The following is a 12,400-nucleotide window of genomic DNA, read 5'->3' on the forward strand; positions in this document are numbered from 1 at the left end:
TATTCTAATAAAATAGTTATACCATTTTCTTTTTTTTCATTTTACAATAAAAATAAATACATGTGTGAATTATTTATAAAGATTAAAAGATAATTGAAAGTATAATTGATAAAAGGATAATTAATGTGATTTTTAACTTAACCGATGACAAATACATAAATAGAAATAATTTTTTCAGAAATTCAACAATTAAAAAGGAATGGAGAGAGTATTAAACCAATACACTATTAGCAGTTGCACAATTATTTATTTAAGAAATAAATAAGTAATTAATCAAACCTTATAAAAATAGTTATATTAATTAATCTTAATTAATAATATCATAAATTAAAATTTTATTTTAAAAATATTCATAAACTTACATAATTTAAGTAATGGTTATATTAATTGATACTATTCATATTTAAAAAAAAAAATCAATTATTTATATTGTTAATAAATCAATGAATGAATTCACTTGTATAACTAATGAATGAGACAGATTTTACAATAAATTAAAAATATAGATGCACTCATAAAAACACACGTAACAATGTTGTGTTTAATTTTTGTCATGATTGAGGCAAACTAATTAATGATAATCTCGTCGTTAGAAGAGTTAGTTGATATATGGCTCTACTTAAAGCAAGTTTGTCATGGTTTAATCAATGGATTGCACGGTTGACACAAGGAAGTCATGGATAAGCCCAAAGGTAGTTTGGTTCACCTAAGATCTCGTCATTAGATCTCACTAGCATAACATATAACTTAATATGCCAAAAAAAAAAAAGAACATATATACTACATCTTCGTTGTCACGAAGTTCTAGGGATTCATGTTCAAGACTATCCTTCCCTATGTATACAAGATGTCGATAAATAATATCAGCCACCTGTTTGGTATCTCCAACTCTAACCTTTTCATGAATTTTTTTTCCTTTAGGCACCAAATGTGATGTCTTGATTTATCCTAACAATTTTGGGGCATCATATATATTCAAACGTGACCCCTTTAAAAGTTCTTATAATCTGACCATTGTAATACATTAAAATGAGCATAGAATGAGAGATGTGGATTAAAAATGATTAAATGAAGTGAACGTACGGTGGGTGTGGTGCTTAAAAACACTTGCATTTACTAAATAGGCAAACAAAATGAAAATCATTTTTTGTACTTGTACGTAGCTTGAGAACTGCTTCACCCAATGTTGGCTTGAGAAATTGAATTGGTTGTATTTATACACTGACGTAGCTAGAGGCACCACAAGCAAAGGTTAGTGCATGTTCAAAGATCATGCAAATGCTCCAAGTATGCATCCAGCTCTTATCGGAAAATATTATGCAGCCCAACAAATGATGGTCATCTCCCTATTAGTAAATGGAAGGAGCTAGTCTTTAGGTGCCACTACTCCATAAATGTTGACACCTTAATGTTACTTTTGCAATGGGGTATTTTGTCTCTGAGTGAGACAAGTCTTGAACTGTCTATCAATTCCCTAACGGGCAACACTTAGACTTATTAGGATAAGTTTCTTTAAAAATACTTTTTAAGAGAGAAAAATTAAAAAAAATGAAATAAATTTTTTCATAAGTTAAAATGAATTTTCATTAGTTAATTAATCATATTATATTAATTAAATTGTAGATATCTCCCATCTTTTAAAAAAAATTATATGAGAGTCATTTTACAAATTAATTAATGAAAAGCTCATCTTAATTTATGTAAAAACTCATATCATTTTTTTTTCTTTTTTTCTTAGAATTATTTCTAAAAAAAACTTACCCAGAGATATATATATATATATATATATATATATATCTCAATGCAATGTGGTTTGTAAAGAGGTCCATCCTCTACAGTATGATCTGCAAGAACCTTAGGAGTCTCAGTAGGAACCTTAACATCATCCTTAAAAATAACAACCTATGCATCATCCTGAATAGGTTGAATAACATCAACAGCAACAACATCAGCAAGCTTTACTGTCACTCTCTCTTTGCCTGACTTTGTACACAAAAGCAATGATGGGGGTACCCGCCCTGCAACATCAACATACACGCGTTCACCATCAATAATCTATGTGGATCATCCATACCTGAAATAAAAACAAATTATAATATTAAAATATCACAAAAAAATGTAATATATGGTAAAAGAAATATAAAAAGACAGTAACATTATAAAAAATTACAATATTAAGAAAACTTTGTAATACCACAAAAATAAAAGCAAATAAAAAGACAAAAAAAAACAGCATTATATAACAAATTATTATATTACCAAAAATTATAATATGACACAATATATATGAACCAAATTGTAAGGTATACAAAATAATCACAGAAATATTATTACAAAATAATTAATAATATCAAAATAAAATTGGAATTTGTAAATTTTCAAAACAGGTATACATTTTTGTTTTGGAGTTTTTCAAAAATGAAAACGAAAATGTATTAATAGTGAACAAAAAGGACAAAGGAGGTCAAAGGAGCTTACCATTGATCATGTTACCAAAATAGAAATGCATTTTGGTTGCATCATTTAATATAGTGAAGAAAAAGGACAAAGGAACTTACCTCTGATTTGGCTAGCAGAGAATACCACGATGGTGGGTTGCTCAGTGCAGTGGTTGGCTCAATGATGGCGAGCATAGCGATGGGTGGCCGGAGAGAAGAAAGAGTAGGGGATGGGAGAGGAGTTAGAAAGAGAAAGGGGGGGAGGTGAGGGTGAGATAAGTGAAGACAAAATAATGAGGGTGGTGGGAGAGGAAGGGGAGGGGGATAAAAGAGTAGTTTCAAACTTTTTTTAAAATGAGGGTGCATTTTGTAAAAAACAATGTGCTAATAACAATCACCCTCTATACACCAAGTCACTTGGCCCAATCTTGATACACTTCAACACCTTTACTTTGGAAGCTATCAATGTAACATAGGAAGCATGTGGCTTACATTTTCTAGTGAGTTGTATATAAAGAAAATTTAATTTCGCGTTTTTTTTTTCTAAATTCGAACCTTGGGATTTGAGAGTGATTTTAATGTTAGATGGTTGGTTGTCTTATTACTTGTACTACAATGGGAACATAAAAAATAAAACTCGTATTTAATTTATTAATAGCTATAGATTAGATGATCTCTTTCCCATTGGTATTGATTTAATTGGTCCCCCCTGTTTTTTGTTTTTTCTTTTTGGATTGTAATAAACTTAAGATGTGGCGCAGATGATTGATAGGGTTGTTGTTCAGTCAAAAAAATAAAGATTGACCGGTTGGAGTTGCCTATATAATTGGGATCTTCATCTCCATGGTGGTGCGTCCCTTTCAATAAAAAAATATATTAAATAGAGAAATAAGTGTCGGTATATTTTTTAAAACAGTATTTTTTTTCAGCATTTCAATTACGTTTTGAAAGGTTTTTCTACTAAATTATTCGTGAATCTTGATGAATTATGATACGAATCCTAAGAACAATTCAAGAAGTATTATTTTTTTTGTTATGTTGCGATTACAGTTATAAGCAGAAGTTTTCTTAATGTACCCACGCTTCTCTTTACAGTTACACCCGATGATAGCTAGAGCCTAGTGAATAGTCATGATGTCAAGTCATACAGCATCTCCAAATCAAAAAGCTCTTGTGCTGCAGAAACTAAGGTATATGAGATGAACTTTTACTATCATTGAGTGTAAAAAGATTGTTATTAACAATTAACATACTGTTAATATATATATATATATATATATATATATATATATTCTTATTGAATTTCTTAAATTTAATAAGGTTAAAAAAGGATGACAAGACGAGGGTACCAAGCTTGCTATTAATCATTTCATGCAATCATCTCTTTATTTAAGACCACAAGAAAAACCTTCAAACTCTAAAATATTTTAAGTAATACTTCAAAAAGATAATGAGTATCCGTTCGAACCTACGACTTATCAAGATAAAGAGATTCTATCTTAATCCACTCATTTCATAAAATCATATATTTTTTAAGACATGAAAAGCTTCAAACTCAAGCATTTTAAGAACTAACATATGTCTATCTTCAAAGAGATGAGTGCAAGTTCGAACCTACGAGTCCACAACTTATGCGATAGAGATTTTGTCTTACTCCACTCAACCAACTCGTTGGTCTTTCATGCAACCATGCATCTCTACTTTAATCCACCTCTCAGATCGGACAAAAATTGGCTTCAGTTCTTAGGCACTAGTGCAGTCCATGAATGCAGTCTTCTGACTCAGCCTCACTTACCTATTCCAACTTGCAAGTTAACAGTATCTCCATGGCAACAATCAATAATGTTAAAAGTGGAATGGATTTGAATTAACATGATGACAAAATAGTTTATGAGTGATTCAAACAACCATGGTGAATTCTTATTTAATAAAATTGTCTTTCTCTCTTGAACATATCCTGTATCATGCTCCTAAACAACATTTTTTTTTACTTTAAACATATTATTGATTGGAAAAATGTTTGATGAACCCATTGTGTTATGAGACAACTAGGGAAAGAGAAAAAAAAATATAGGTATAATAAAATTTATGATATGATAAGAAAAATAAAAAAATAAAAGATGTTGATAGGTTTTTAAAATAAAAGAATATATGTGTATCATTATTCAATTGATTATTGTCATGGAAATACTGTTAACTTTCAACATTTTGTTCAATAATACTTTTAACATTATTCATGGACTGCATTCATGGATATGCTCCTAAACAACATGAGAGGATATCCAAAGTTTATACGATTTACTTTTAGGCTTTGGCAAATGCGAATCCGAATATGATTCCATTCATGTTCCCTTCTTTATTTTGACAGTTACATTTAAAACTTTGACCACCAATGCCAAGTCATATTCCTTTCTTTATGTTCAATCGTCTAACATCTGATTGGACATACTACAATGGTGAAAATTATTCGGCAAGAATTTGTATTTAAGTAGGATTCCCACATAGGGTCAAAGTGGGAAGAACTATCACTTCTAATTATTGTTTTAGTTTACGCGCTCCATGCATTGCAGTTGCAGCAACTCTACGTCCCAATACTCTATAAAATACTCAAACTGTTACTTTAAGTATGGAATCAAATACGTACTCCTCTCTTGCTGTCTCTTTCCATGTCCTTCTAATTAAAGAATCATTCACTAAAATGAATTGTTAAGAATATATTATCCTTCAAAAGAGATTTTTAGTTAGAAAGACAGCAAAATATAATTGCAACAAATTTGAATCCATAAAGCAGCAAGTATTAGGTAATCTTTTTTCCAACATCCAATATTGAGAGCTAAGCATTTGAGTGAGAATAATACATGCATGCATCGATATTTTATACTATAGTTCAATCTAAGTTGTCATGTAAGACAAATTTATTAAATTTTATAATAATTACCTTATAAGTCATCATACTAATAATGACTTTTAACATTCTAAAATGACTTGATGACATTTAAACTAACATTATATACCTATTAAATTCAAAAATAAAATCAGTCATAAGTTTTAATTTGACAGTGGCAAAGAACATGATAAACAACTTGGAGCCGTTTCCTGATAACAGGATAACTAAAACCAAAAATTCAATTACACAACTATAAGACACAAGCAACTAAAAGAAAAAGAGTTAACTCATGAATTAACTCAATAAATTAACCTATAATTACAAGCTATAATATCTATTTATTGCTTTACACAGTTACCATATCACTTATGATAGGTTTTCCAGAAATGACAAGGTTGCTAAACTGGCCGCCCAGACATCATTGTCTAGCACATGCTCTTGTGGAGAATGACTTATTCCTCCGCGACAACGCACAAACAGCATTCCCACCTGTTCAAATCCTCATTCATTGTCAGATTCTGCAGAGTAAATTACATCTCAAAAACTACAAACAGAATACAAAGATATGTCACCTTTGTTAAGTGAGATATTGCCATTGCATCATGCCCTGCTCCACTCATTAACGTTGGCACTTCATCTTGAATGTCACCCTCCATCTTCTTGAGTGCAGAATAAGCTGCAGACTTGAGCTGTGAACTCAGATCAGAATCACAAATCACAGCACCTGCATCATGCTGAAGTGAACACAACAAAGTCATAGATTGTAAGTACAATACACAAAACTTAAAAAACCAAAAGGTCAAACATACCATGTTGAATAATACAGGAAACTGCAAACCAAAAGAAGGCCAATCATACCTTGTGTTCAATAATACAGGAAACCGAACGCTTGTCACATATTTGGTAAATTTGTTTAGATAAATCATAGATAACAGCCTCGCGTCCAAGGTCATCAATTGCTCGTATATCCACGGTATATGTAACCTACAACAAGTCAAGACACTGTCAACATGGGCATAAACTAGCAAAAATAAGAAATGATGAAGCATGGCCACTTTGACATTCCAGGGTCAGTAGCATTTTAGAAATTCATCGCTTGCCTGGCCTGGAATGACATTACTGGCACTTGGCCATGTTGATATCTCTCCAACAGTACAAACAAGTGAGGTTGACAGTGATTTCACTGTTGAATCACTGCAATGACCATCATAAGAAAGGTATTCTTCAGGGTGTTTACAGAGGCTTTCCAAGACTACAATTTGTTCTGCTGCAGCAGCCATAGGATCCTGGCGCATCGACATTGGAACAGTTCCAGCATGACCTTGTGACCCTCTGACTGTAACCTGCATGGTTTTTTATGTATGAATTACAAACCAACATATACACAAGCAAGCACACATACACGTATAGCAAGAAATACAAGTAAACTGATCAAGAGCAGTGCGTAGATAGTTCTGTTGTTAAAAGTATCTTTTACAAACACTGATGTTGAAAATTTTATTTAGATACACCAGTCACCAAATCACAAAAGGTAGTTTGTGACGGATTTGGCTCCTCTGAAGTGAGTAAGGATTAAAGTAATAATCTTAGTCATTGACAAGAACATCAACAGTTGACATTCCAACACATTCATGATTTGTTATGCATGTGCATATAATATCGACCATTGTTTTTCTCATTGACAACTGAGACAACTTACTTTACCCTCTAAAGTGGGTTATTTTAAAGGAGACAGATCCTTTGGTGACAAGTTCACATCATATGTTTCACATGCATGAAAAGACTAAAGTCTTTTTGTTTGCAAGACCATTTGAATAGTAAGTTGTATCTTGTTCACATCATAGGGAACAACCATAACTGAAACAAGCAACAATGAGTATTAGAACAAACCATAGCAAATCTTATTTGTATACCTTCAATCGTGTCTGCCCAGCTATGCCTTTAACCACACCAAGTGGGAAACCAACTTGTTCTAGCACAGGACCCTGCTCAATGTGAACCTACAGCAAGTAATAAACACACAAGCAAATTTTAATGAGCTTAATGGTGAAATTGTTGAGCAAAACAGGATTATAGATGAAGAATGCAAACGTTTATTATACCTCAACATAGCCCCAAACAGACTTTGGGTCATACTTGAGCTTTAAAAGACTTTCTTCTGTAATGTCTATTGAGTTCTCCTTAAGAAAATCTTTAATCATCACCTCCCTGAAAGAGGTCTATGAATAAATATATTGACCATAAATAATTTTACCATAAAATGTAACCAGAAAGTTGCTAGGTGAAACCTCTTATCAGATATCTCCAATGTTGTGCCAGGCAAAATACCAGCTATAGCACCACTGCCCAAGAAAGTAGTTTGAAATCTAACACCCTCTTCATCACTAAATGCAATCACCTGCAGCATTAGAAAGATAAAATGTCATCAACAAAACAGTAGCATAGTTTCAACATTTCCATGTACATCTTTTAGACAATCTTTTTTCTCAGTGAGCACAAACCAGTACTCTTTTATTGCGAAATTATATCAGTTACTTGACTAACCTCAACGGGGCGCTTTAGCTTTTGTAGCTTTCCATTGACATGCATAGCCTTCAAGGCAGATATTGCAGAGACAATTCCTAGTGATCCATCAAACATCCCAGCATCAACAACAGTGTCCTAGTATCCATCATTAAAATGGATCATCACTATTGTCAAGGAAAGCTTCAATTTTGTTTTTACATAAATTGCAGGAATAAATGCCTCACCATGTGAGATCCAATCAATAAAGCTTCAGCATTTGCATTAGCACCATCAACGCGACCATGTACATTTCCCATTTGGTCCACCCAACTGCAAATAACAACAAAAGCATCAGTCATGTCCTCAGAAAAATTATTCAGAGTTGAACAAGTTAGAAGGCTAACGTTCTCAAACCAGCATCCTCCATCCATTTACGAATAAGATTGATTGCCCTCATGGATGCAGGACTCAAGAATGTCCTCTCCAAATAACCGCTAGCATCACTCACCTGTATTATATCCAAAAAGCAACATTAACTTCCAAGAACAATAAACAATTCATGGTCCACCAGCCACTGAATGAGAATAATCAGCACAGTGAATTTTGACTATGAAGTTATGTGCATTTTCCTGTAAGGATCTGGATCATTGAGGTCAAGAACAGAGATTCATACGCACTATTTTGACTATGAATAGAAATATTATTATAAATGAAAAATTATCAGACAAAGTAAAGCTGAGTTTAGATTAAGTACCTTCCCAAGCTCATAAAGCCTTGCCACTGCCTCGTCTCTTAGAATCTGTGGAAACAAATCATCTCTTTTTTCTAAATCTCCTGTCTCAATACCTAATCATTTCATTTCAAAATAGGTACTTAGCCCATTCACGCAATCAATCACATCCATCAACAAGAACTAACAAAGCTAACTTGTGCTTCCCGTTTTCTTTTCCCCTTTTTTTAAATACTTTAATCAAGCCATACACACAATTTCTCATTACAAATTAAGAAGAAGAAAAAAACATTTGTCACCATCAAAAAACAAGATACTTAATTACTTACATCATCCTCATTCTCTTTTGCTAACTAATTTAATTTCAAAATCTGGCCCCCATAAAGCAGTAGCATACCCATTCCAAAAAACTCAGATGTCCCAGTCAGAGTATTAAATTATTATTATTATTATTATTAATCATCTTGTCAAACAAGCATCTCCAGTGAACTAACAAGTGTCATGAATTGACCCATTAGAACCACTTTATATATATATATATAAGAACCACACAAAAAACACAATTTTTTTCTGATCTCTCTCTTCTAAGTCCTCACGCAAAACACAATCTCCATTTGAAACATGTGTCAACTCATCAACAGGCCCAACACAAGCCCAGAAAGGCACACCCAGAGAGAGGGGTCAAAGGAAAAGAATCACAATCCAAGGACCCACATGAATATTTTATAAAAAAAAAGAAGTTTTTTTTTTTGCGCTTGGTGGTGACTCAGAGAGATTCAAGGTGACGCCATAAACGGGAGAATCTCAACCGTCACCACGCTTAGATGGCGTTTTGTTTCTGTTAAGTGTGCCTTCTCTGGGCTCTGTTGAGGTGCTGTTGCATCGAAATCTGAGAGAGAGAGAGAGAGAGAGAGGAAAAAAAGAGATCTTGTGCTAACATCATGAAAACGGAATCTGAATCCTTAAAAGGGTGTCTTTGCACTCCACCCAGAAACTCAAAAACCTTTGCTTTTTCTGAGATAACAATAAAAGACAACAAAAAAAGAAGAAAAACAATAAAAACAAAAATAAGAAGAAGAGAAAAGAATTACCAGAGAACATGGAAACACAGGAAGGAGCCGAGAGGAGACAGAAGAGGAGGAAACAAGAGTGAAGGAAGAAAGTGTTGGAGGCAGTGGCAGAAGACATGGTTGTGGTTGTGGTGGAAAAAGCAAAAGAAGCAGAAGAAGCTGAAGCTAAAACAAACTGAAAGAGTTTAGTTTTAGCTTAGCTTAGCTAGCCACCAATGCTTCCCAATCTCAAGGGACCGAATGAAGGCACAGCAGGGAATAATATGAAAAAATTTGTGGTGGCGGCTCACCAACGAGGCCCGTGACATGCACGAGCGATGTTGCATTGTGGTGGGACCCACCCCACACCCTTCCCTCCCTCCCTTATATAAGTGTTTTAGTATTGCTTTTGCTTTTCCATTTCCATGTTTTCGCAGCTGCAATTCTCCTCACGTAACTCCCTTTTTCGACCCCTATTCACCTTTAAGCTAATTACCACATTATATTAAAAATATCAATTACTACTTTCTACACAAGTACTACACCTCTCATACATTTTTCTACTTTAATTCAAATTTGTTCAAAATTATAATGATACATTTTAACACGTTTTCTACTTAAAATTTATTAAAATATATTTTTCATTCATATATCAGTCATTTTTGTTTCTAGTCTTGTTCCACAATAGGGTTTCCCGATTAGGGTTACTGGTCTTTTACTCTTCTACCCTTGCTCTTGGATGAGGTATGAATTATATAATGTTTTTTAATTATATGTGGTAAGATCTTAATGAACCTTATATCCATGATTTTTGGAAATAATATATAATCAGGTAAAATATGATTGGACTGTAAGAAAAATGATTAGATATGATTAAAATATAGTTATGATATGATTGATATATAACCTAAAATATTATTAGATTTTTTAAGATTATAAATATAAAATAGTGAGTTGATTAACCGGTGTAATTGAATTCTATATGTTTGGATTGGGTTAATCGTCACACGACCAATCGAATTAGGTCATCTGATTCGTTCCTCCTGGCTCGGCCAATTGGATACGGAAGGGTACATAACCTCAAGTATGTTAGTATGAAGAGTCAAAAGCATGAAGTCATTGACTATTGGACTCGGCCTAGTAAAGACTAGAGGATACTAGTCTCTAAACAATAATTTCATCCATCTTAGTCTTTATATATATTTTTCCTCTCTTCTATTTTTTTATTTTTCATCTCTTATATTAAGTATCATTATTAAGTGATGACGTGGCAGCTATGTGTCAAATTCCAAGGTAAATTTTGTTTTTAGTCACTTGTCTTTTTACAAAAATTACTTTTAGTCCTACAATCTTTTACAATATTTATTTTTAGTCCCTCGATATTTTTTTTACTAGTCTTAGTCTTTCAATAGTTTTTCATCATTATTAGTCCCTCAACAAATTTTTTGACAAATTTTAGTCCTCATCAATTATCATTATTAAGCAATGATAGTGGCTCAAGACAATTTTTTTATGATTCTATGGTGCTACAATTTTTATTTTTTTTTTACAATGTAAAATTACTAGAAAAAATAGTTATTGTTATGTGACTAATCTCTAAGGAAGTAGAGTACCAACTAGTGGGGTCAAGGATTGGGTCCTAAAGGGTTTGAAAAATTTTATAAGTTGCATTTCTTATTTATTTTTTAATTTCACTCCCATGAATCATGTTTTAGCAATTTTACACCATTAGACAAATTGTAGCGCCTTAGAACTATTAGAAAATGTCTTGAATTGTCAATATTGTATCATGTAACTATTACATCATATTAGTAGTATAATAATGTTTGACAAAAATGGTAATGACTTGTGTTTCTTAATCAAGTGGTCGAGAATTTGAATCATGGTTGGTCATTGGATACAAAATAAATCATGTTGGGAGAAGAATACTCACCTTGCATGCGCTCATTGTTCCCAACGAAGATTAGTTACCGTTTTTGACGGGAGCTACTTGATACCAGTACCATGATACTTGATGAAAAGGACTTGAGGGATTAAGACCAATAAAAAAATTATTGAGAGACTAAGATTGATTGAAGCAATTGTTGACACAGTAGAAGTGAATTTTGTAACCTGAATGCCTAAAAACATAATTTATCTCAAACATGTAGTTGTCAAATTAAATTAGTAAGCCAAATAACAAGTTACACGATTGTCATATCATCACTTAATAGTAATACTTGATAATAGAGACTAGAAACATAACGAAATATATATATATATATATATATATATATATATATATAGGAATTAAGATGGATCAAAATTTTGTTTTGAGATTAAAAACAAAAATCACAAAAATTTGAAAAAACGAAAAAGTATTTTATGCTAAAAAAGATAGAATCATACATTTTAACACAGTTTCTACTTTAGTTAAATTTTATTTAAAAAATTATAAAATCATATATGTGAGTAGGATCAATTCAACATATTCTCAAGTTTAAAGTGACTTTTGAGGTGTGACTTTCTAAAAATTAATACAAGTAACAAAAACTTTAAGGGTCTTATAGAAAATAATAATAGTCTAAGACAAAGATTTGAGATGTCTTATATATGAGTCAACATGAGTGAAACTCATTAAATAAGAAATGAATTTTTTAAAAATTTTAATCAATAATAAATAATATATTCAAAAGAATATATTGATAGTTTTTTATTTTTTATTATTTACTAACTCATTTTTTTTACACATTTTTTCTTATAAGTTAAATTTATGTGAATTCCACTAAAAATAATAAAAATAATATGATAA

At 32.0% G+C, this 12,400-nt stretch overlaps 1 protein-coding gene across 2 annotated transcripts; it reads right to left on the reverse strand.

Annotated features, from left to right (window-relative positions):
- Nucleotides 1-5,358: 5,358 nt before the first annotated feature.
- AAH2 (allantoate deiminase 2) lies at nt 5,359-9,865 on the reverse strand. Of its 2 annotated transcripts, none has more exons than NM_001360355.1 (12): nt 9,652-9,865; nt 8,585-8,676; nt 8,235-8,338; nt 8,076-8,160; nt 7,870-7,986; nt 7,614-7,723; nt 7,428-7,533; nt 7,239-7,325; nt 6,426-6,668; nt 6,184-6,309; nt 5,898-6,059; nt 5,359-5,814 (listed from the first exon to the last, which is right to left on the reverse strand). In NM_001360355.1, exons 1-12 carry the CDS (start codon nt 9,746-9,748, stop codon nt 5,692-5,694), a joined length of 1,452 nt encoding a protein of 483 aa, NP_001347284.1. In that variant the 5' UTR covers nt 9,749-9,865; the 3' UTR covers nt 5,359-5,691. The 2 variants fall into 2 exon arrangements, with proteins under 2 accessions (NP_001347284.1, XP_006586949.1); XM_006586886.3 differs by having other exon boundaries at nt 5,511-5,814; nt 8,585-8,629; nt 9,652-9,795.
- Between the last annotated feature and the right edge of the window lie 2,535 nt (nt 9,866-12,400).

This window comes from Glycine max, chromosome 9 (genome assembly GCF_000004515.6).
Source record: "Glycine max cultivar Williams 82 chromosome 9, Glycine_max_v4.0, whole genome shotgun sequence".
Lineage (NCBI taxonomy): Eukaryota > Viridiplantae > Streptophyta > Magnoliopsida > Fabales > Fabaceae > Glycine > Glycine max.